The sequence below is a fragment of the Peromyscus leucopus genome, chromosome 5, assembly GCF_004664715.2.
Source record: "Peromyscus leucopus breed LL Stock chromosome 5, UCI_PerLeu_2.1, whole genome shotgun sequence".
NCBI lineage: Eukaryota > Metazoa > Chordata > Mammalia > Rodentia > Cricetidae > Peromyscus > Peromyscus leucopus.
Window position 1 is genome coordinate 62,196,170 of NC_051067.1, and position 27,326 is coordinate 62,223,495.

The following is a 27,326-nucleotide window of genomic DNA, read 5'->3' on the forward strand; positions in this document are numbered from 1 at the left end:
AATGGGACCTCCCACAGTGGGATGGACCCTCCTACATCAATTAACAATCAACCAATCCCTCACAGACATGCCCACAGACCTGGTTATACCTGGTTACACCATTCCTCAATTAAGGCTTCCCTCAGATAACTCTGGGCTGTGTCAAGTGGACTATTAAAGGTCACCAAATTACTTTCTAATTCTATTTCAGGCCCACTTCACAGGAGGAAACACATGCCTGGTAAAGTAAGTCGGACTAAGAATCCACAGCTGGGGGGCTCATGTGTCCCAGGGGTGAACCGAACACTACCACTTTACTAAAGGACACAGTATCAAACTGCCTTCTACCTATGTATCTCTCTATACCCACAGATGATTGCAGCTTTCAATCCTCATCAGAGAAGCTTCTTTCTGTTCAACTGTTAATGCAGAAACTCACTACTGGTCAAAATGCAGCCAGGAAATGTTTGAGGGGTGCTCAACCATGAATGGACTGACTCTCTATATCACCCCTTCTCCTCCATGGTTCATGAACATTGTGGAAGAAAGGGCCAAAAGGTTGTTAGAGCCAGAGGTCAAGGAAGAAGAGGACAAAACAGTGGCTTCTGGGTATAAACAAGTCCAATGTACTTAAGAGCTCACAGCAGTTGTGGCTGCCTGCATAATATCTAGCCAGTCAACATTCCAGCAAGGAGGAGTGGATCGTAAGCCCCCACCCTGAACTGAGGAACTGTTGACGGGTGATGGATGCCAGGAGAAGAAGAGTCAGTTTCCTGTAGGGGTGTGGTCTATGGGCAAGGAAGGAAGGAGAAGGGGAAGGAGGTAGTTGGGAGTAGGAGTAAGAGGTGCAGAGTGGATCTGGGAGGAGTTAGGCTGAGGAATAGGGATGAATATGAGAAAACACATTGTATATATGTTTGACATTCTCAAGGAATTAATAAAATATATCAGAAAATGGAAAAATAGATTTCATTCTGACATATAGGTAAAATGCTCGTTAAAATTAAATTTATATGAAACATAAATACAAGAATCTGAAACTTATAGTAAATTCATAGAGTATATATAAACTATTCATACAAGAATATTTAATTCTATATATCCACTCTCTCAAGTATTTAAGTAGCTGCTGTAAGTCAAAAACTGTTCCAAGTATTTAGTTTTCAGAACTAAACCAAACAAAATCAATTCCTGGCCCCAGAGAGTTTCTTTTCTAGAAGGAAGAACAGATAAAAGCACAACACTGATGTTACTGGTGTGAGGATGGACACGGAGAGCCAGTGGATAGCACAGGGATACAGCAGATAAAAGCACAACACTGATGTTATTGGTGTGAGGATGGACACAGAGTGCCAGCGGATAGCACAGGGAGACAGCAGATAAAAGCACAACACTGATGTTACTGGTGTGAGGATGGAAACAGGGTGCCAGCGGATAGCACAGGGAGACAGCAATTGCAGATCACATTCAGAAGGGAGGATCTGAGGAAAGATGTGAACGGAGTGGGCAATGGGGTCTTCGGAAACCCAGGATACAAGTACTCCAGGAAGGAAACAGCCAGAGCATAATAAGCACAGAGGAGGAGCAAGTCCATGTGCTGAAAAACAGCAAAAGAGAAGGGAGGCAAAAAGGAGAGAGAGAATTCACAGAAATCAGAGAAAAAAGGGTGGAACCCAATGTTCTCACAAAGGGAACAAACTCCTTGTTATCTTCCTTCTCCAAAAAGCACGCCCTGTTCTATTTATAAGGATTTTTTAATAAAACCTACTCAAAGAATAAATATAGATACTTACTCTGTCATATTTAGCAACTATTTCAGCTCGTTCCTGAGCAAGTTTGAGTGCTACATCCTGGTCCGAATCTGTGGAGAGATCAAATTTAGATGGGCTATTATCCTGAGAATAATAAAGTTAGTCATAAAGCTAATAAAACATAAAAGCAATACTGCCTACAATGAGAAAGCAATAAAATCAAAATGATGAGTTAGGTGCAGCTTTAGAATACCAACTGATCTATCACTTCAATACTATGTATAAGTTCAAAGAGTGTAAATTTATTAATACAGCAAACACTTCGCGGACAACAATCTAAGACTCTGCTATGGTCTTAATTTCAATGAGCTGTGACCCTCACACATACACCTCCATGCCTGAGCATCTGGCCTTGAGCTGGTGGTGCTGTTAGGAGGCCAAAACCTTTGAGACACAGAACCTTGACTGGCAGATGGGGTTGGGGTCACAGGGGCAGGTCTTGAACACAGAGCCCAGCCTAGCCCCTCTCTCTGCTTGCTGATTTAGCACCATTTAAGAGGGCTCTGCCATTTGTTCCTGCCACCCTGACTTCTAGCCATTCCCCAGAAACCATAAGCCAAACTAGACATGTCTTTCCTCACACTGTTTGTATGAGGTATAGTATTTGCCCCAGTAACAAGGAAAGTAACTAACACAGCACTGAAGAATCAACTTTGAATTTAAAATTTCATAGAAACAGGAATAGAAACTGAAATGGAAAGCTCTTAAGTTTTCGGATAAAAAAGAGGACAGGGGATTTAACTGGGAAGTGAGAGTCAAGGAAATGCAGAGGGAGAGGGGGAGAAAGAATAAATAACACTAAGGACACTAAGAGCCATAGAGGACATTATTTTATGTTTGCTTCAATATAAAATATGTATAAGTTGTCCTAGTTTGCTTTCTGTTGCTGTGATAAAACATTCTGACCCAAACAACTTGGGGAGTATGATGATTAGGTGCTTTGGTTTGTTTTGTTAACCTGACATAAACTAGAGATACCCTAAAGAGGAACTCTCAATTGAGAAATAGTCTCCATCTGATCAGTTTGCATGTCAGTGAGGCATTTTCTTAATTAATGATAGAAATGGGAGGAGCCAGCCCACTGTGGGCAGTGCTACCCTGGGCAGGTGGTCGTGGGTTGTATAAGAAAGCAGACTGAACTAGTGATGGAGAGCACCCCTCCTGCGGTCTCTGCTTCAGTTCCTGCCCTTACTTCCCTCAGTGACAGACTGTGACATGAAATAAACACTTTGAACCACAAGTTGGTTTAGATCTATGTTTCATCACATCAGGTAGGTAGGTAGGTAAGTACGTACGTACATACGTACGTACGTACGAAAGCTTGGTTCCTGGCTGAGTGGACCACTGAGGGAAATGAATGGATCATGAGGACATTAACCTCACTCAAAGATTAACACACACACATACATACATACATACATACATACATACATACATACATACTCACTCCAGGTACCACAGTAAAAATAAAGGACAAATCAGAGATTGTGTAACAGGTATTACAATCAAGGAGAAAAACAACACTGTTCAAATAAAAAGCCTGGGCAAACATCAGGAACAAGAAATTCGCAAGAGCAACAGTAACACAAGAGTTACAGCTGTGCTGAGTGCTGGCAGACAGCAAGACACTGCACAGAGCTCTTTAACAGGCCTTGCAAAAAAATTCTCAGAGCACTGTAAGACAAGTATCATTATTAACCCTGTACCAATCATAACCAATCATGAGGCTTAGCAATATTGAACAAATTGTCCAATGCCACAAAGCTAGTAAAAAGCAAAGCTCAAAATCAAAATTAGACAGTCCTAACTGTATAGTCATCAACTTTAACCACTGTTTCATAAAAACAATTCAAAACACACAAAAAAGATGGCAGACAGAACATACATACACATTTTCCCCTAAAATCCTATTGCTATGACAGTTTAGGCACTCTTGGAACCCCTCCCTTAAAGGTCTACCATTATGGTTTGAATATGAACTGTCCTTCAGAGACATGTGTTGAAAGCTTGGTTCCTGGCTGAGTAGACCATTGAGGGAAGTGAATGGATCATGAGGACATTAACCTCACCCAAAGATTAACCCACAGATGAGTTCACAGCTGAACGGGTTTTTAGGAGGTCGGGCCTACTCATAGGTCACTTGTAGCTGGAGTTTGTGTCCCATATCAGAGTCACTGGGCATGCTTTTGAAGGGTCTATCTTGTCCCAGGACCCTTCTTCTTGCTCTCTCTCTATCCAACATATCCTTCAACCATGATGTGGCCACAAGTCAACAACTGTGGAGCCAGCCAACCACAGACTGAGATTCACAACAGTAAGCCAAAATAAATGTCCCTTTGAAGTTGTTTATCGGGGGCATTTTCTCTGTGATAGGAGAACTGACCAATGCACCTTGGAAACAGGAACTCCTGAGGAGAGGGCAATGTCGAAGGGCTGTATGGCAGAGGTGAGTGCAGGGCAGTGAACCAAGTAGGAGTAGGAAAACAAAGCTAACACTGGAAACTGAAGACATAGGAACAGTATTATGGCATGTCACTTAGCACAGGGAAGTAAACAGCGAATGAAATCTGTCTAGGTGATGCAGAGCGATCATTCCAACTGCGAGGATACTGTGCAAGTCAACTGTTTCCAAAGCAAGTATTGTACACTGCTGCATCATTATATTGATGTATAGATCTAACAAAAATAAAATCTAAATTTATAGGGTTGGAGAGATGGCCCAGTGGTTAGAAGCATATTGCTCTTGCAGAGGACCTGGGTTTAGTTCCCAGCACATACATGCTTGCTCAAAACTATCTGTAACTCCAGTTCCAGGAGATCCAACCCCCTTTTCTGACCTCATCAGGCATCAGGCATGCACATGGTACACACACACACATATATACATATACATATGTGTGTGTGTGTGTGTGTATATATATATGCAGGCAAAACATTCAGACACATAAATCTAAAGAAACAAAATCTAAATTTACAGCAAAAACTAAACTATGGGGAGAAATCAGCCTCAATAATTACAGAAATAGAGTTTGAAAATCTCACTTTGCATGCACTTAGACTCAACAATAGCAAAGGTGCTGGTAATACAAAAGCCAGAGGTCATCTGTAGTTCAGGACACAAGACTAAACATATAAATGTACATACAAAAGCTTTCTGGAAAGTAACTGGACAGTCAGAAATCTTACAAAGAGACATATCCTTTACCCAACATCCTACCTCTTGGGATTTAGGTCAGTAAACAAGTACAGGTTATTCATAATAGTAAAAACCAGCAAAATAGGCACTGGTACATTTGGTTAAAGTTCTTTTCCTCAGGAAAGAAACCCATTTCTTTCACATTTCTCAGAGCACAAATGTTAATAAGCTCTCCCTTCAGTGTGAGCGTAATAATAAGTAAATAGAATGATTCTACATAGTAACCAAATGCACACTAGTTGTTCAGATGTTCACAACAGACTAATGCAAAGAGAAGTCTGAGATAAGCATACACACCATCATCCTACCCCCTTTGACACTCAGCTCTGAAACAACAGACTCATAGCTCTCCTGAAGGGAGAAAGTTAGTGCACAGAAATTCAACTTAAGCCCACTAAGCTCCAGCAGTGCTATCAGAGCTGCTAAACATTTCCAGCAGACCAGTGTTTTCCCAAGATATCTCTTACAGCAGCCCTACCAGCCCCAGGACTGTCAGCAGATTTCTGACACAAGAAGGAAAGTTTTAAAATGTAAAAGAAAGAACAGAAGAGGAAATGATGTGGGCAGGAGCTAAAATGTCAACAATCCAGAAAACGTGGGCAAGCCACTGTCTATGAACCTTTACTCCGATCACTACCAGGGTAAGAACTCTAAAGGGAAGACCCAATTGTCTAGAGATTGTTCTGGCACTGGATGGAAATGCATCCTGATTTCTAGGGAGGATGATCATGTACTTTATTTAACATGAGCAAAACAGTTTACTTAGCCAGTTGGTGGGGGTGCACAACTTTAATCCCAGCACTCGGGAGGCAGAGGCAGGTGGATTTCTGTGAGTTCAAGGCCAGCCTGGCCTACAGAGCAAGTTTCAGAATAGCCAAGGCTACACAGAGAAGCCTGTCTTGGGGTGCAGGGCAGGGGAGGGGGAGGTTTACTCTAGTAAATAAGTTTTCAGAATTCCCTTATACATGCCCTATCCTTGTATGTCTCTCTGGGAAGAAAATTTTATTAACATTAATGAATGTATTCTAGAAATAAAGTACACTAAAGGCCCGCCTAACCTTATAAATTATAGCCAAATGTGGTTCTTTGAAGAAACTAAAAGGAAACACACTAGCTTTTCTACTGCTGAATTGGCAGGCATTAGTAATTCACACTGCACAGTCGTCACCTATAGCACAGGGGCCAATCTGCTGAAACTGTGTTTCCTGCTCTCTTGTCTCAGTTGATCGGCTTACAGCATACACTAGATTGCTTATTTAACATTTCCATTGTGAGAATAAAGAGTTTACCCCAAAGCTTTGGGCCCCAAAACACCAATAGCCACCTTGTGTCTGTACAAGTATGCAGAAGTTTGGGTAACTCCTGAACAAAGACAGCCGTGCTACTCAGCTCTTCATCAAATAAAGTGCAAACAATCTGCTATCACATTATTTCCACTTTAACTTCATGTTCTACTTTCATGATAAATCCATAAAAATGTTTATTTGGAAAAAAATCTGTTGCCAAAATATTATATGATTTAAGTACACATAACATGGCTATTAAAATAAGCGTATGTAAAGAAAAATTCCATATCCTTAAAAATGAAGCCATGTGGAGAAATATGAGAAATAACTATTTTAAACAGTCTCCTTACTTACAATGTTAAATACTCAAGTATATGGGAAAATATCTTTTGGCAAAAATTTATGGAAGAAAATGACAGCCATAGTATTTTCAGAAGCATTTTAAAAACTGACATTTGATGTCTCAAATCTCCCCCCAAACCTTTAAGAGTAAGTATCCATTTGAACTACATTCTTTAAAAACACATATTACAAAATTACTAAACTTCAAATTCAATCCCATAAGCCAACAATGACAGTAGACTGCCTTCTCCTTGTGAGTACTTGAAGAGGTGAGAAGTAGAGAGAACACTATCCACTTTAAAGTACTTTACCCTTCGTTAGATAATCAGGCTGGCCTTGGGAGATGACAGCTGTTTCAGTCCTCATAGAAAACTCATCGACTCCAAGGTTTCCTTACTATGAGAGAGTGTGAGATGGTACCTCAGACACTCTGCAGCCGACGGAAACAAAGGAGGGGTGCGACTCTACTGTGAAAGCGGCACAAGAGAGGACGCTTAAAATGCATCCTTTCTTTTTCCAAACGGGCAAAGGCCTCCCTGGGGTTACATGAACTTCGGTACTCAAACAAAGATGAGATTTGTTGAGAGGAAAAATATGTCTTTCAGGCTGAATCCCAACTAGGAGCCAGAGCAGCCTACACCCGGCATTCCATCTCAGCAAACAGGCTTTCCACAAGCATGCCACTCTTACATTTCAAATTAGCCACATTCTCAATGCTTTCAACAAAAGTTGTCATGAAACACACATACACACACAGACAAATGATTTAAATCATAAATTAAATCTAAGATGAAATACTTTTCGAGTTCACTTTATATCTTAGCATATTTTAATGTGAAAATGCCAGGCCCTGATTCATATTATAAACAGATGCTAAGGTTCATATTACACATATATAAGGTTCATATTCATATAAAAACATGCTCCTGGGAATGGAACTTTTAAAAAGAAATTAAAGTTTATTATACTTTTTTGGGGGGAAGAGAAACATAAACATCACAGCAGCACCAGTGTGGAGGCCAGAGAACAACTTGTAAGAATTCTGTCTCTTCTTCCATCATATGGATTCCAGGGATTGAATTTAGGTCATCCAGCTGAACCTGGATAAGGGCGGGTACCTTTACTCACTGGATTATCTTGTGAGCCTATGTTCCAAACATTTTTAATAAACCACATACTTGTAATGAAACTTTTATTCTCTTTTATCTATTTTTCCCTTACCATTATTGTCTCTTTAAATGTGAAGAGACCTCTAATTTGAAAGTCATTTTGCATAAATTAACAGCCCTGTTACTTTTTTCGCGTGCCTAAGAACTTTAAGTACACTGAACTAGACAGTCATGAATTAAGTTTATGCTCCACTTAGGGCAGTGATAATATCCAACAACAAAAGCTCTGAAAAGCACAGGAAGAAAGGAAGAGGTCAAGTCATACACTAAGGAAAGAGAATCTGACTGACATCAAGCTTCTTATCAGCTAGGAGATAATGAAGCACCATTTTCAAAGTTCTGAGAAAAACTATCATGAACTTAGAATTTTACAACACAACTGAGGAAAAATAAATGTGCTTCTAGATATTACAAAGTCACATCTGAGATAAGTTGAAGAGTGTTTTCCCATCAAACAACCGATGATCAAAGCCTATGAAGCACCACAGAGAAAGGGTCTGCACACAGATGAACTAGGTAGGGATTTGAGGAGACTAACTCTAACTGCACAGGGGGCCCAATTTCACCATAAGAGTCCAGAATAGGAGGAGGAAAGCTGGCCAACAGCAGAAGCAGTAGCTTGAGAGTGGCAGCCCCAGAAGATGAAGATGAAGGGACTCCTAGAGTCCTCTGGAGACTCCAGAAGGAATCGATCTCACTGACCAGTAAATCAATGGCTTTCATTCAGACTTCGGGCTCTAGAATTATAGAATAAATCTAAACCATTTGAGCCATGTGGCAATTTGTTTCAGCAACATAAAAATGTGAGGGTTCACAGTTTGCTACCTCTACACTACTTCTTTCTAAAGCAATTTGAGAACACAGAAAAACAATACAACAAACCAAAACAGCAAACTAACAAAAGCCACTGGCACACTCCATCAATCTGCAGTCAAGACTGTGAACTTCCTCTTCTATGAAGCCTTAAACCTTGGCCCTGGTCTTCATCCTAGTCTCAGCCTCTCCAGCCAACTGTAAGAGGGATCTTGCAAACTTAGTTTGGTACAGATCCCCTCACCTACACAGCTGGTCGGCCTGGCCAGCCTTTGGAGAGACTCCTGTTAGTTTATCTCTTAAGTCATTTTCTAGGCATTGAACACTGCCCCGCCCCATCACAAATTAGTCATTTTAAATCCTTATTATATTTGGAAATGAGTTTTATCTAGATTCTCTTCTCCACAGTGATAATTTTGACACTGGTTTTAATAGTCCTAAACAAAACATTCCTTGCCTTTTAAAAGAAGTATAAAATAATTTTCTTTCTACAGAGTCAAAAACAGAAAACATAGGATCCAAGAAATCACAAGAGGCAACAGACATTTCCCTGTGCCAAATCCATAGCTGCCCAGAGAGCAATCTACATTAGAACAGAGAATCCAAGATGCTTTCATGAAGTTCATCCCATCCAAGTAACCTCAAGATCATCACTGTGGAGAACGTGAACCAGGAGAAGCTGAAGGAACAAATCGATAGGCAACCATGACAAAAGGCACGCTGAAAGCTGAGGAGGCAGAAACTCCTAGAGAGCAGAGGACAGGGGCTGCCACAGGGAGGGAAACAGTCATCTTACTAAGTCCAAAGCCAAGCAGTCACCAGAGACCCCTAAACCTAAGAGAAAGAGAACAGCCTGCCTGGAGCTGCTTGTGCTTGTTTCTGAGAACTTGATTTTCAATTCAATCTAATGGTCTTTTTTCCCCTAAAAGAATGTAAATAAGTTTTGTTTTTGTTTTGTTTTACTTATACTGAGAGCTCCTCCATCTTTCTACCAAAATCAACAGTTCTTGTAAGTAATGGTTTTAATGACTTATGATGATTTTCTGATTGGATCATGAACCATGCTGTACCAAAAAATAGATTGGGGGCTCTTGCAGTGGACTTGGATTTGGTTCCCAGCCACCCACATGATAGTTCACAACCAAACATAACTCCAGTTCCAGGGGATTAAATACCCTCTACTGACCTCCGCAGGCACCAGGGACACACGTGGGGCACATACAGATATATATATATATACATATATATACATATGTATATATATGTATATATATATATATATATACTCAGACACATAAAATAAAAGTGAATAAATCTTTAAAACTATGTTTTTTAACATGTTTAAATGCTAAGACCTTAATAACTTCAGCACTTACGTTGCCTTGCTCTCAACCCAAAGCTAGAACACTCAAGCAGAAGTAAATAGATTACATTCGAAGTACAACTGAAAACAAATCAAGACAAAAGACCCTGACGGGTCACCAACTCTGACTCGGGTGGTTCAGTGCAAAATGAAATGAGTGTGGACACCCACAGCTGCTCTTCCAAAATGGCTTACTCTGAAACAGCATCCTGGTCTATCTCGAGCAAGGGCCTCAGCAGGGAATCCTCTAAGAAGCACTGCCCAATGTGCCCCCCTGCCCTTCACTCCCCTTCACTGCCGGTTTAACACATCAACACAGTCCACTTCCATATATCTCAATTGGTAACTCCACAGTACACAAATGTCTTCCCAAAATGTGCAACTTCAAGAAAACTCTTCTCTCCCCGCTTCTTCCTAAACTCATACATTAATCTTAGAAAAAGCACTTGGCTTCCCGCCCTCTCTCTTATGTTCACTTTGGAACAACAACAAAAGATTCTAATCAAAGTTGCAATTATAAAAATAGTACAAGTAACCATGGGAAGGGTAAGAAAGCCAGGGAATGACGATTATGAAAGGACCAGTGTCATAAAGCCTACAATCCTCAGAAACAACCGAATGTCCCCCCAAACAGCCATGTTTCCACGTCCATTTCACATACATCCCTCTGCATTAATAAGCAATATCTCATATAATAAAAGCATACCAAAGAAATATGCCTAAATGCTTTAATATTATCTTTTCATTATCAGTGAATGCCTTACCATTGCATTCAAAATATTCCTTACATTACTGTCAGAATTATTATCAATCAACATTACCATTGTGTCATGCTTTAAATATTTTTCTTTAAATTTACAAAATACATATATGCAAACCAATTTCTATTAGGAGTTCAAATGTCAAAGGCAAGCAGATTTGGAGGCTGGGGGACCACTGTTCTTCCTCTTCCCCAACAGTGATCCAGCAGCACAGCTGGGGCTCAAGGGCAGCAATTAGGCTGCAGCTCCCGCTTCTTTTATATTTGTCACATTATTGTTCGATTTCCTTCCAATTGGTCCTCAGCTGCCACCTTGACAGCCTTACCCAGTCCCCACACCCCTCTGTGTGGTAGGAATAAAAAGATTTAACAGTTTATGACAGGTGAGTTGTTTGTAAGTACACATGCTTAAGATAAGTGAGAGCAGGGTAAATGCCCAATACCTTAAACATAAAGCATCTAACATCGGGTAGATATTCAACATTTCTATAAAAATAAGTTACATTTTTAACAATTTCTGAAAATGCTTCTATAACTTACTTCTCAACACCTAGAAAGAAACAAAATAAATTTCTGAAAGTCCTAAAAAAACAAATGCTGATAAGGACTCATTATAAGAGAAGATCTTTTTCCCTCACTCAAACTAAATCAAAACCTCAGCTGTAGGTGACTGCTGTACACTGCCCATTTTCCTAAAGAGAACTGGCTAGAGCTTTTGGTTTCTAGATTTCCACATAACTACAGAAGTTTAGTGACATTAGTTTACATGTCTCTTCTACTAACTCTAATCCCCATGAACAGAAGACAGTCTCTCTTCCATGTTGGTCTCTTCGGAATCTATCAGTGTCTCATACATGTTTTCCACTACAAAGGTGTATTTCTGCTTTCTCTTACATATTTACTCTAATTTCAAATTCTGTTTATAGCTAGTATTTACATTTTTATGGGCTCTAACACTTAGACACAAGCAGACACAATTTCTTTAAATTGGCACTTCTGATTATTTACAAGTCCTTCACAAAGTAGGGCACCTGGGAAGGATGGGCACCTGCGCCTTGTCTGTAGTATTTATACTCCACCTACTTCCTCCGTGCCTCCTCCCCTGTGTCTTGCTCAGTCTCACTTTCTCTACCTCAAGGCTCCATGCTCCCCGAGGCTCCCATAAACCTTCAGGTCCAGTGGAAAGCTTCCAGCCAGGGCACCACCTAGAGCCTTCTCCCACACTCCCCTCTCTCCACTTCCAGGGAACAAAAGGATGTTTAAAGTCAAGGATCCAAAAGAAGCATGGGAGAAGGCTGGCCGGCTCCTCCTTGTCTCTCAACCTTGTCAGGCACCTGCTGTCTCTGCTCTGCTCTCCTCCCTGTTCAGGAAGGTACCTCCCCCATAGGAAGGCTTGGAAGCGCCTGGCTGTGTTAGTCACTCAATGAGTAAGTTCATCTAAGCGAAGCCGAGTGAAGGAGCCACTGGCAAGCCCAATGGTGTGTCTTCCAGTCAGCCAGTGGAGGATATTCTGTGGCTTACTTCTTAAGACAAAACTGAATCCCAACTGTCACCCAGAAGCCTCAAAATCAGAGCAGAACTCCTCCACTTTGTACAATGATTCACAGAGAAAAGGGAAACAAAAGGAGGTAATAATATTTAAACAGCATTACTACTGATGAGAAATATAATTACTAACTGTTGAATATGAATGTAACTCCCACCTTTGGGGGCAGGGTAGAATGACACATTACCAACACATAATGTTTATGATACTTACAACCAAGACAAGACATGAGTCACTTCACTTACTTTGCCTCGCCTACTGTTGCTAACAAACTCAAGATTATACCTTAACTGTTTTTATAGCAGGATGATTGTCTTAATAGATGGCACAAGAGTAGTTTGCAACAACTCCTTATTTGTGGATGTTCCAGAAGCTGGCTACTGAGCTATTACCACCTGACACATACTGTGCTAGGCTTTAACATGCATAACCTCACTCCCTATAACAACAACCTACAAGTTAGCTTATGACCTAAGTCTAGTTTTCACATGGGAGATTGGAATGGAGAGGTTAAACAATCAAGGTCATACAGGAATTAAGCTACAGAGCAGGACTGAAATCCAGGCTGTCTGTTTCAATGCCATGTTTGTAACCACCTCACATGTTTGTCCAAGTATGTTATGGCAATCTTATTACAGCTCCTCCTACTGTCACTGGTCCTTACAACACTTTCCTTAGAAACAAATCAGAAACTCTTAATCCGCTCGCCTCCATCTCGTGAATGCCAGATTATAGGAATGTCCTACCATGCCCAGTTTTTCGCCTATCAGTCCTGACAGTTGTATTCTAGATTCCAATAGCCTTCTAATCTCACCAAATTGTTGGTCATTTATGCAAAATGGAGACTAATAGTGTCTAAAGAATATAAGAACAACTTACACATATTCTTTGAGATAGCAACCATGCCTTTCTATTATGTTTCGGGTTTAGGATAAACAGAAAATAACAAAAAGTTGCAAAACTTTGACAAATAGTCACCTGATGTATAAAGTATACACCATGCTTTTGGTTGATACTGAATCAACCACCTTCACAATTACAGGAAGATGCTATTGAATCTATTTCATTTATTCTCTTTCTACAGCTATTCCCAGGACATTCAGAAAAGAAGCGTGTACACTTACAGTCACGACAGTAAAAGCTTGTACTGAATTTGACCCTGTATGCATTAACAAAAAATAATGCAACTGGAGCAGATTTTGTTTGCAAGGTGTTGCTGATGTTGTTTCAGCCAAGTCTCACAACGCAGCCTAGCTGACCTAAGCCATTACTACAGCCCAAGCTGTCCTTGAACTCAGGATCTTCCTGCCTTAGCCTCTCAGTACTGGGATTAAAGGCATGTGCCACCACTGCAAGCTATAGGCATAAGACAAAAGGAATGGAAGGTGATTTGTAGATTGCTTACTCCAAGAGCACACAATTCCAGACAGTTTGGAAAACGTACTTTCAATCAAATATTCTATTTTCAATTCTTTTAAAAATGGTGTGTAAAAGCCAAACTCTGCCAAAATGGACACAAAGTGCCTACTACAATTAAATATGAAGAGAGAACTGCATTGCCATGCTTTGAAGAGTCTAAGCATTGGTCCCTAGTTCAAACTGGAGCATAATGCCATCAAAGTCAGCATTCTGATTAAAAAAAATGATTCAATCAATCAATATAATCTTGTCTCAAGAAAATGTCACCCAATTACCTTTTTCTAAGTGCTCTAGGGGCTGGAGAAATGGCTCCGCAGTTAAGAGCACTGTCTGCTCAGGCAGAGGATCAGAGTTCTACTTCCAGCACCCACACAGCAGATCACAACTGTCTGTAATTCCAGTTCCAGGGAGTCCAATGCCCTCTTCTGGCCTTCCAGGGCACAGCACACACATGTTTGCACTTATATATATGCAATCAAAACATCCATACAAATAAAATAAATAAATAAATAAATTTTAAAGGGCCCTAAACTCAAAAATGGACTCTCAAAATTCTCACAACACACAGCTATTTTAAACACAACTCAATAATTCTAAGCAACCTTATACACAAACAAGCATTTCAATATGTATGTGTGTTTAATATGAAATGGCATTCCTTACATTCAATTACTACTTTTATGCTAATACTGTTGCTGTGTTTGGTGGCTCCTATACTAAATAAGATGTGCTTTACATAATAATTACCAAAAGTGATATACAAATGTGCTAGTCGCTCATCAGGGGCCAGACGAATTAAGTTAGCAATGAAAGGCCTGGCTCACAGATAACAGATAGCATTTATTCTGCGCAGTCTAAAATCTATCTCATTTAATCTCCTCACATCAAAACCATGAAGTAAGTATCATTACTGGTCATTAAACAGGCAGGAACATTATTAGGTTAATTAGCCTGCAAAGATCATACAGCTTTTAAGTTCTCGAGTGACATTCGGACCAAAGCAATAAGATAAGGCTTCAAGGTTTTTTAAACCTGTCATGTGGTCTATAATCAAAAGGACAAGAAAATTTGTCAGCATAAGCTCAACACAGCATTAAATGAGGGCAAGAGGCAAGGAAATACCCAGAGTCAATAAGACAATGAGAGGAAACAAAATAAAGAGAACCCAAGAGAAACACAGAGAAACAAGGCCCCATGGAAAGCACAGCTGCTGGGATCAGCTCACACATTCGCTGAGCTTCTCTACCTGTCAGATAACACAGCTCCACCTTGCTCAGTATCAAACAAGCCCACTGCCAGTTACATTTTACAGAAATAGTCAGGCTGCACATTTCAAATGAGAAAAGTGAAACTCGGGGGTAAAGCTACTCGTCTTAAGCTATGTTACTGTGAGAGCCTCAAGTTCAGCACACACTAGAAGGCGCCAAGGCACACCGCCACAAAATACACAAAAAGAACATGTTTGTCGACTTCCCAATTAATAAATTATATGCTACTAAGAAAATAGCACACAGTAACCAGGAAGTGGGCTGGCTGATTTCCGTGACCTCACATCAGCACGCTCGGGTTCTGTTTGTACAAGCAGCTATCCTCCTCCAGTCAGAGGAAAGCTGTGATGGCTCCAACACTGCTGACTCCACTGCACTCTGAGGGATAAAGTCTCCGCAGTTTTGCTTCACTAGTATTAGAAAGTGCCAAAGAGTTTTAAAGATACAAAATGGACTTTTGTAGAATCTGCTTATTATAAACAAGTACACGAGTTTTTCCAAAGTTAAACTGAAGCAGTCCGGTATTATTTCATATACCACTAGTACAATAAAACTTCATATTAAAAATATTTTACTAGTTACCAATTGCAAGTTGCTGGGCAAGAAAAAGAAGTTCTTCACAAAGGGTCTTTATTTATAAATACTCTATATTCTGTCTCTAATTTATATTCTAGTTAATAGAATTCAGTGCTACACTTATTTTATTCAAACTCCTTTCAATATCTCTTTTATAAACTTACATGGCACATACATCCTTTGAAGCAAAGATTTATTAATTCTGAAGATCAAACTTTAAAGGCAGTATTTTTAACATACCTACCACTGGCAATTTATGGTATCTAAATATTGTACAAAGACTTTAGTATTTCCGAACAAAGACAGTTTCATAAAGCAAACTCAATACCATCTACAAAGCTTATGAGACAGAGCATGAATTTATTGTCTTCCTGCTTCCATGAAGGCACAGCTGCTTCAGACAGCATCCACTTACTAAAACTTACACAAACTCAACTTTGATATCACTTTGAATATCAATGTGAATAATTTAAAAGTAGAGCCAGGGCCCTGAGGGGATGGCTCAGTTGGTAAAGTACTTGCCCTAGCCAAGCATGAAAATCTGAGGTTGAGCCTTAGCACCCACTAAAAAACTGCCGAGTGTTTTGGTGTATGCTTGTAACACCTCAGCACTGGAGTGATGGGGACAGGCAGACCCTGGAGTTTGCTGGCAAGCCAGTTTAGCAGAATCACTAAATCCCAGGTCCCAGGGAGAGACTATCTAAAAACCAAGGTGGATGGCTCCTCAAGTACACTCTCAAGAATACCTACAGTTTCCACACACACACAAGTACGTAATGTATACTCTCACACTTGTGCACCCCACACACAAACACATAAATAAAACCAGACTTGACAGGGACAAACTCTTAACTTACATGACTAATAAAATATAAGCATTTTCCAACTGGTGAGAAACCTGTACAACTGTATTATGTTATACAGTATACATAACACTACTGTACCTTCAATGAACACCAAATCCGGGGTGTGTGTGTGTGTGTGTGTGTGTGTGTGTGTGTGTGTGTGTGTGTGACAGTGCCGTATAGCCATCAAAGGATGGATACCTTGTGGGAGCAGTTCTCATCTTCTGCCCTGAAGGCCCTGGGATTGGACGTGCACCAGCAGGCTTGACAGCAAGCACACTGAGCCATCTCACAGGCCCTATTCTTGGCATTTTTGTTGGTTACCAGCAGGGTGGGAGGTAAAGTTGCCAATGCTTTATCCTGAGACAAATTTTGAAAAATAACTATTAAAATAACTACAATTTACCTATTGTATGTTTATTCAAGGAATTTATGCCACCTGTGTGTTTGGACCATGCAGCAGGAGGAAGTCTGCCCAGATAGCCAGAGGAGATCCATACCAGCAGGACAGGACAAAGGACCCCTTAGGAAGATGCCTGGAGAGAATGGGCCGCACTGCTCCAGGCACCCAGGAAGAACTGGCTTGTCTGAGAGGGGACAATCTGTTACTTGACATCTTCGCTCTCTCTGTAGGACATGTTCTCTAGCCTTAAAACTCACTGCCTCAGTTGTACAGTTTTCCCTTCACTCTTTTACTCCCCTTGCTGATTTTTCTCTCAATTCTGTTCATTACTTTTCTTTGGCTAACTCTTAAGACATGAGGTCTTTGGCGTTCATTTGCTACCTGAAGATTTTACATTTTATCAGTTCCAACTGTGCAGCAACTCCTAAAGGCAGTATGTAACAATGGTGAGTTTCCTGAGACACTGAATATAAAATCACTGACATGCCTCGCTGCCCAGCTAGTTCCTGTCAATGTAGCTCTGTTTTTCTCTATGGCAGCACAGAAAGCCATGGGGGCGGGGGTGAGAGTGGAGGTGAGGATTACCAACAAAACCTAAACAAACAAAACAATGCAACAGCCTCAGAGAGGAAAGTAGTATCCTGGAAGTAATTTAAAAACGTTTAGATACATTTATTTTGTGTGATGAGTGTTTTGCCTGCACGGATGTCAGTGCCCCACACGTATGCTCTGTCTGTACCTACAGAGGCCGGAAGAGATCATCAGATCCCTGGGAACTCAAGTTAGAGACAGCTGTAAGTCACTGTGTGGGTGCCGGGAATCGAACCGAGTCCACAGGAAGAGTAAGTGTTCTGACCCGCTGAGCCACCTCTCAGTCCACTGAAGTAAGTTTGACTTGAGGGATTTACCAAGGCAACACAGCACAACCTCTCCAGATACATCTACAGCAGTCATAAAATCATGTATCTCCCCAGATTTGTGTTTGAAACTTTTTATATGAAACTTAACAATAAATCATCAACACACTGTGTAAAATGAAACAAAATGACAACACGGGCAGTACAGACTGTAACAAAATACACAAAAATGCTAATGTGAACTAACAATACTTCAGAGACAAGCAAATGTGCAATTCTAGTTTCTACAACCCTTTACTCTCCTGAATTTCTAACAGACATTACAAACTGGGATTTTAAAAATACAAAGAATTTAGAAATACAGGGCTAGAGAGATGGCTCGGGAGGTCAAGTGCTTGGCTTGCTACGCATGTAAAAGTTGGGCACAACAGATTACATCTCTACCCAGTGCTTGGGGCCAGGATCAGAGACAGGAGAGTCCCTGGAGCTTGTTGGTCAGCCATTCTAGCCAAATCAGCAATCCCCAAGTTCAGTGAAAGAGAATTGTCTCATAGTCTCAAAAAAAAAAGAAAAAAGTGGAGAGTGACAGAGGAAGATCTCTGGCTTCTATATTCTCTCTCTCTCTCTCTCTCTCTCTCTCTCTCTCTCTCTCTCTCTCTCACACACACACACACACACACACACACACACACACACACACACACACACGAACACACGAACACAAGCATACACCATACATGTATACCATACACCTAAAAATATAAATATAAAAATATTTTTTTAAAAAAATCACATTGAGAGCCAGGCGTGGTGGCGCACGCCTTTAATCCCAGCACTCAGGAGGCAGAGCCAGGCGGATCTCTGTGAGTTCGAGGCCAGCCTGGGCTACCAAGTGAGCTCCAGGAAAGGCGCAAAGCCACACAGAGAAACCCTGTCTCGAAAAAAAAAAAAAAAAAAAAAAAATCACATTGAAATTGTAATTTATAGTTTTTAAAATTTTTACAAACACATTTTCAACTGTGCTAAATAGAAAGCTAAACTTTCTCAATTTTCTTATGAGACTTTAGCCAGATAGTTAAAAAACAACTTAAAAAAAAAAAGTCAGCTACAGTAATCAAAATAATTCTCCCCTATCCCTATGGATATCTAAAAATTTCACTGACCATAACTAGTGGCCAGTCACATAAGTGAATGAAAAGCAGATGAAGAACACAAAAGATGAGTCTTCTCTTGGAAAAATGAGAGGGATTAAACTTTCCAATACATTATTTACTAGTTCAAAAATTATAGTCACCATTTATTGCTACTGCATCTAACTACCACAAATACAAACATGTCTAAAAACACAGTTCCTCCAAAAGGTTACAATCTCCTGAGGGAAGGGAGACTGCAAATACTGCCCCTTAATAACGTTAACAGTGAAGTCGCTTACCTACAAAGCAACATGTGACCAAAGTGTTAACAATAATGGCAGGAACTCATCACTTAACAAGAGTCACAATGCAGCAATGAAAATGCAGGGTCCTTTGTGACTGGACCAGCTCTCTCACTTATGACTACCTTAATGCTGGCCTGGAAAGACAAGTTAGTTACTCATACTCTGACTATTTTCTTTCACTCTCTTTCATCACAACATTCCATCACATCCAGATAATCATCCCATGGAACAGAACTTACGTACATACAAGAAAATCAGAGGGATGGGGATACACTTAAAAGTAGAGTGCTTGCCTAGTTAGTATATGCCAGGCCCTGGATCAACCTGAACCAAAATGAAAGAAAAAAGAAACAAGTAATAAATAAGAAATAAATAAGAAAAAAATCACTGTGCAGACTAAAGGAGACCATGTGTAACCACAGCACTAAGAAGGGGAATCCAGGAGGGTCCTTGGAGCTCTCTGGCCACTGCTCTATCCCAATGGGCTCTAGGTTCACAAAAGGCCCTGACTCAAGAAAATCAGATGGACAGCAATTAAGTAAGGTATCTGACATCGACTTCAGGCTCCCACACACATGTAACTGTACATAAACCTGCACACCCATGTGCACACATAGACACAAACACACACTATCAAACAAGGTATAATATTATTCTGTGCTGGCTAGTTTTATGTCTAGTTGACATAGCTAGAGTCATCTGGAAATAGGGATCTTAACTGACAAAATGCCTCTACCAGACTGGCTTGTGGACAAGACTGTGGTGCATTTTCTGGACTGAGGAATGATGACAGAGGGCCCAGCTCATTCCCTCTGGGCTAGTGGTTCGTAGTGTTATAAGAAAGTAGGCTGAGCAAGAACGAGGAACAAGCCAGTAAACAGTATTCCTGCCTATAGCTCTTGCCCTGACCTCCCAGATGATGGACTATAGGCTGTGAGCTGAAATGAACCCTCGAGTTGCTTTTGTTCATGGAGTTTATCACAGTAATAGACAGTCTGACTGGGACGAACACCTATAACCCAAGCACTTGGAAAGCTGAGGCAGGAGAGCTGCTGAGAGTTGGAAGCCAGCCTTGGGTGACAGACTTATACCCTATCTCAAAAGATAAATAAATAAACAAAATGCTACTCAAGCTGGGGAGGTAGCTCAATGGAAAATCATTTGCTACACAAGCCTAAAGATCAGAGTTTGCATCCCCAGAGCCCATGAAAAAGACACACATTTTATAGTGTGTCTACATAATCTGTTGCTCATCCTTGCATACATAGAAACACAAATAATTTAAAGCTATTTGGGGGCTGAGACAGGAAGACCACAACTTCAAAACCTGTCTGAACAACGAAGTGAGGTCCTATCGCAAAATTAAAAATTAAAAAAACCTAAGGATGTATGTAGCTCCATGGCAGAGCACTTGTCTAGTCTTCAAGAAGCCCTAAGTTCAGTCAGTAGTGCCATAAACAGAGAGAAGAAGGTGGAGATTCAGTGAAGAGCGTCTCCAACTCATTGAGGAAACTGCCCAAAGTAACAATCCACTTATAACAGTCATCTAAATTACTTTTAATAAATATAACCAACTTGACAATGCAGCAAGAAAAACTGGAAATGACATAAATAACTATCAATCAAGCTATTAAAAACCATGAAGCAGGGGCTGGTAAAAGAGTTCAATGACTAACATTTCCTACTATCAAGTCTGTTGACCTAAGTTTGATCCCTGGGACTACATGGTAGAAAGAACTTACACAAGTTGTCCAGGGCACATGCATACATGTACATACATACATGCATATACACACGGATGGATGGACAGACAGATGGATAGAATAAAAATGTTTTTAAATCTTGAAGCAAAATTACACATACCAGCTAGGCATATGCCTCTAATGCCAGCACTCAGAAAGTAGAGGCAGGCAGATTACTGTGAGTTCAAGGCCAGCCTGGTCTTTAAAAGAAAAATAAAATAAAATTACATGTACTCTTTTGGATTCATCTCCAAGACATAATTTAAGTATGTAGTTGAGGGGAACAGCCCACAAAGCCAGGTTCTGAAAAATGGCCAGAAATGCCAGGGGTTAGAAGAAATTTGCATAAAGACACTGTAATCCAGTGGTTGTTTGGAGAACTGACACAGGCAGCTGAATGAAGAACACTGATGTCTCACTCGGTCGCCTTCAGTGCACCTCTAAGTGTTTATCATGGGTAATTACCACCTAGTCAAGACACAAAACATTTTTTTTCTTGGAAAGATAATTAACATTGGAAGAAAACTTCTTGGGAAAAAGGTGAAGATTTAACCCAGCTTGTCCACACAAGGAACGGGACTGTGTCAGGGGAGACTTGGGCACAGGGTGGCTCAGCTTTCTGACACACACATGCCTCCTTCACCCGCTCGCTTTCTTTGCTGCTCTAAAAGCAGTGATGCAAATGAAGAGATAGACACAATGACCAAGACCATGGCTACTGCTGCTTCTGTGATCAAAAGACAACGAAGCAAGTTCTTCTCCCACCAGGCCGTTCAGGAAGGAGTGCGCACATAATGAACAGAGGGGGAAAAGTGTCTATGTCACATCTTCTCAATACATGAACAGAAGAGAAGGTCCAGAGAAACAAATTTGATCGCCTCAGTGATGAACAAAATGGAAAGATTTAAAGGTCACACAAATGCTGACAGGACCAAACACTGTGCTAACAAGAGCTGGTCCCAATATTTCAGAACTAAGTATAAGCCAAGGAACAGATAACACTGTAATGTTCCTGGTCAATTTACCTACCTGAAACACATCTGAGTTGTTCTGAAATCGATGTCTTTGGGAATTTCTTTTTTCTTTCTTTTTTTTTTTTTTTTTTTTTTTTTAAGTAAGTGCCTTTAGAGCTTTGGGAAGATTTTTCCTTTAAACTGCTTTGCACATGGTACTAATTTTGCCAACCAACCACTGTTTTGCCAAAAAAAAAAAAAAATACTGCTTTTCAAAAACAAAACTTTCAAGGTTTTAATACATACAAAAGGCTTTAACAAACTTGCTTACAAATATTACCATCCTTGTGAATTATACTTTATTTTTAATTTTTTATTTTGTGTGTATGTACATTCAAGTGTGTGTGCACATAAGCATGTGTGCACATGTCTGTGCAGGCCAGAAATCAACACCTGTTGTCTTCCCCAGTCACCTGTCACTTTATTTTTTTTGAGACAAGGTCTCTAGCTGAACCTGGAGCTCACCAATCTGACTAGACTGGCTGTCAAATTAGTGTCTTGCTCTGTCTTCCTGATTCTGTTCCCTGGGGATCTGAACTCAAGTCCTCACGGTTGCACAGCAAGCGATTTACCACTTGAGCCTTCTCTATAGCCTCTACATGATTTTAATAGAGTCAATCTAGTGGGGTCCTTCAGTTTATAAAATAATGATCCATAATTGATCATTTCACAAACTCCCCATGTGGAAGGCAAGATACCTGGCCTCAATATGCTTACAACCAATGAACGTGCCCTTCCCTTAAGAAAGGTACTTACCACAAGACTTTATCAGCAATGAAAGGCATTGGGGGCTATTCTCAAAACACAATACAATCTATGGGTGACACCAGGTTACTACATAATACCAACTGTTTCTTACTTGGAGAGAACTATTAAGCAGTTGGTAACTTAATCTGAAGAGGAGCTTTATAGCAGCAATTAATGAGGCAATTCCACGTAGTTTATCTGGTAATTAAAAGAGGTTTATTTCAGGGGTAACTTACAACCAATAAGGGGTCAATTACAGAATCCGAGAAAGATGAGGTGCAGTCCAGCGTAGTTCTCTGGGGAACTCTGACTTGGTCTGCAAATCCAGCCTCCAGGACCATGAGGAGCTAAGAGAGCGAATACATATGTACCTCAGGTCTTAAGGGGTCTCCTCTTGGCCACATCCCAGGGGCAGGTCATAGGAGGTGTGGCAGTTATTTACTGCCACACTAGGGGCAGTGTTTCAAGGTCAAAGCTGGAACAGCTACCCACTACATAGCTTATCTAAAGTTAAACAAAATCTCAATGTGAACACTCTCTGTTATTTCAATATCATGAACAAGCATCTTTTGACTTTTCTTATAGGCCATGCCTGACCTCTGGCCCATTTGCTCCAGAAACCAGAAGCTCGGGATGCTCTCATACCACAAGTGCATAGGAATGCCAACAGAAACTGAAGTTACTTCCTTTTAAATGCTATCAAGCACTATAATCTTTTGGAAAATGTGGTTATCTTCTATTACAACATGCTGTAGAAAGGGCTTTCCTGTGGAATTATGTACGGAATGCATAGATATCAGTAAACATTTAAAAAATTCAGCTCTCCTAAAGTCTAAAGTCAAGAGCTTCACAACAGTCTATTTCTTTACCAAACCAATTCTATTCCAGAAAATTAATCCATCTACCAAAAATTTTACTCCATTTTTTCATTTGCTTTTGTCCAGTTCAACAGTACTCTAAATAACCTTCTCGGCTACTCACTGATGTCAGCCTGGGCAAGTCACAGCTTGCCAGAGCTTGAGTCTCTTCAATTGTAAGAAAAAATAAGTCAGATGAACAAACATTTACTGTCGAGGGTATGCCAGGTAATATTTAGAGCATGTTATAATACTCTAAACAGATTTTCAAGCATTCCATCACCTGCTAACTCAAACAACCCTATACTGTAGTCACAATTATTAAGTTGCATATGAGTTGCATATACTCTCAAGTTTCCACGTGTCTCCCACATCAGGTGGCAGAGCAGGGTCTGAACATAGACAGTTGGAATCCAGAATCCACACTCATTAAGCTATAGCTGCCTATTAATTATAAAATAATCATCTTGCGAGCTCATAAAATTCCTGTGAAGTTCACATTTAGACTCATTGAAGCATCTGAAAGCTTTTAAGTGCTATGTACATATAAGGTACTTATTACCAAAATCATGATTGACTGATAAAATTGACTACTGAGTTTTAACTAAGTAAGCTAAACTTTTTTATTTTTATTTGTTTAAGTTTAAAGGATTGGACTTTAAAGCTCAACCTCACATGAATATCCCTGAAAGATCTCTCACTAGGTCACTCAGTTTCTCCTCCAATGCTTCCAGAAATGAAAATCTCACAAGCTCACAGGTCAGCCCATTCCAGCTTGAAATGTTTTTGCTATTATTAGAAATGTCTTCCTTTTTGTCCAAAACAAAATTAGGCTTTTTCACATGACAGCCCTATAAATACAAACCACTGACATGTTCTCACACTGCTCAACACATGACAGTTAGTAAAGTCCTCTTTAAAACTTAACTTTCCAAATTTAGTGTGATACCCAAGAAGAGGCTCAAGTGAGCTCAGCACTAGACTTCCTGAATTTACAGGCATCACCTCGCCCTCCAGTTCTTGGTTCGCAAGGTGATTATGGATATATTAGCACTGACTTAATTAAAATCTCTCAGTCCCCTTAGCAATTTTCTCCATCTCAATACAGAACTTGATACTGTATCATTTTTAATTAAATGTTTTTTTCATCATTGTCCATGATTCTAGTCTGTAAAGATCTGTGTAAATCTAAACTTCATATCCATACTTTGTCTCTATCAACTATACTTTCTCCATTCCCTTCATAAATCCAGTTATACCTAAATTTTCATCCTAGTCACCAAAAGACCGTTGAATATCTAAAACCCTAAGACACACTAGCTAATACCTTGACTCTGACTGAAAACAATAAATTAAATAAGGCCTATCAATTAATTATGTGATCCCTACATGACATTTTCTCCACCATCATTTCTTCTTCTAGATTATAGCAGGTACATAGAAGACTCTATTAAATACCTGCTAACACTCCAAATATCATCAGCAGTTCCTTAGGCTACCTGTTCTTTCAATGTGTGTGTGTGTGTGTGTGTGTGTGTGTGTGTGTGTGTGTGTGTGTGCAATATATATATGAAAAAATAGAAAAATGGTTTTGTTTTTGTTTTTGTTTTTGTTTTGTTTTGTTTTCGAAAGACAGGGTTTCTCTGTGTAGTTTTGGTGCCTGTCCTGGGTCTTGCTCTGTAAACCAGGTTGGCCTTGAACTCACAGAGATCCACCTGGCTCTGCCTCCCAAATGCTGGGATTAAAGGCGTGCACCACCACTGCCCCGCAAAAAAATGGTTGTTTTAGCTAGTTCATGTCTATAATGCCTTAGATTTTCCTAAGAAATATTTTCTTTTAATAAAGGAATAATAAAACTTTCTAAAAATATTTTTAAATTTTTCAAAGATATTTATCATTTATTTGGGTAGATGAGTCTGTGGGGACATGTACCCCAGCCTATATATAGACGTCAAAGGATAATTGGTTCTCTCCTACCAAGCAGGTTCTGGGGATCAAACCTGGGTTGTCTGGCTTGGTAACATCTTACCCACATTGAGTTATGTGCAGCCTAGCGGCCTTGTTTTTTGCGACAGGGTTTCTCACTAGGTCTTGGGCTCATAAAGCTAGCAAGCCCCAGAGATCAGCTTCTGTCCACCTCCCTAGTGCTGGGATTGTGAATGTTGTCAATTCTTACGTGGGTTCTGGGAATTAAACTCCAGTCCTGAACTATCTCCCTAGCCCTTCTCATTCTCTCACTTCTTACTGGTTAGAAGCTCTCTCTTCCACCTTCCAACAACACCCTTTACACAGTGCAATCTCAAGAAGCCCCCAAAGTCACTTTATTTTCTGTATATCCCTTAACCTTTTCCTTCTCACAGAACTAAGTAGTGGCTGTAGATTCTCTTCTGATTCTTCTAGCCTATGAGTATAATCCAGCCCCAATTTGCTCGACTATAATTCTAGTGCACTTTCCTAAAGACAGGCATATACCACTATTGGCACATAAGCTTCTCTTCCCTTGTAAATATAAGAAGTTGTCATTGCTATCATTTTTTATCTTACTAACAAATAACTTGGTAGCTGGAATTGTCCTTGAAAAGCAATCCCTTTCATTGTCCCCATAACCTCCTAACATACATACTTAAATGGATTTATACGTGTATAATTAAGTTCTGCTGTCAGGCTCAAATTCTTACTAGAAAAAAAAGAGGATTATAAATAATAACAAGATTTCATAAACTCAAAAATGTCAAGAGTAATTCAACAGGGAAATGACAATCACTTAAACAAATGGTTCTGGAATAAACAGGTTATCTCTATTAGGGAAAAATAACTTGGCTATTACTTTTCACAGTACACAAGAATTAATTTGCAATAAATCACAGATCTATACACAAGAACAAAAATTACCAAATTTGTATCTTCATAGCACTGAGATAGGCAAATTTCAATGGTTTGTAACTCCAGTTACAAACCATTGAACCAGAGGATTCAATGCCCTCTTCTGGCCTCCAAGGTCACCAGGCACACAGAATATATATACATCAAGCAAAGCATTCATAGACATAAGATATAAAAAAAAAAAAATCTTTCTAAAATATTGAAACTCCTATTCTGTTAAAAATACTATAAAAAATGAAAGGCAAACAAACACTGGAAAAAGACATTTGTAAGACATCTGCTATCTGATAAAAAGCTTATTTCTACTCAGAATATATAAAAATTTTACAACTCCATATATAAAAAGATAACAGGCTGGTGTTTTTTAATAAGCAAAAATGTATTTGAACAGACACATCACAAAAGAAGACATCTGAATGGCCAAAAACTATATATGCATAGACAGCATCACTCATCATCAGAGGGAGGCAAATCAAACTACAATGATTTATCTGCTCTAAAGTCAAAGGAACGACAGAACCAGGTGCTGACAATACTGAGGAGCACCTAGAACTCTCAGAAAGTAGTGGTGCAAAGACACAATGATTCAGCCACATCACAGAGAGGAATCGTACATGTTAACGATAAACTTTGCTACACTACCCAGCACCTCATTGCCAAGTACTTATCCCAAAGAAATGAAAACATATTTATAAAGACTGTGTGAACATTCAGACAGTCCAAAACTAGGAACAATCTAAATGTTAGCTGGTGAACAGATCGGCAAATTGGTCAATTCATTGGAACTGGAATGCTGCTCAACAAAGAAAGAAGAGAACCACCAATAGCAGACTGCCACCAGTTTCAAACCGAAGACCTCATACTGTGTAAACCCATTTAGATGAAACTCTAGAGAACATAGAATTACAGTGTCAGAAAGTGCAGCAGTGGGTGCCTGAGGCTGTCAGAGCACACTGCACAAGAAAACAAGAATGTTTAGGATTCTTGATGAAATTTTCTATATCAGGAAGTAA

At 39.9% G+C, this 27,326-nt stretch overlaps 1 protein-coding gene across 5 annotated transcripts in view; it reads right to left on the minus strand.

Moving 5' to 3' along the window:
- Positions 1-27,326, minus strand: part of Usp6nl (USP6 N-terminal like) — a 147,190-nt gene that overhangs the window by 62,785 nt on the left and 57,079 nt on the right. For 4 of the 5 annotated variants that reach the window (XM_028891612.2, XM_028891606.2, XM_037205973.1 and 1 more), the window contains one exon: positions 1,773-1,840. In XM_028891612.2, coding sequence (XP_028747445.1) covers positions 1,773-1,840 — 68 coding nt within the window. Of the gene's footprint in view, positions 1-1,772; positions 1,841-6,925; positions 7,393-27,326 lie in introns of those variants that run through there. The other variant, XM_028891625.2, reaches the window with a different exon arrangement.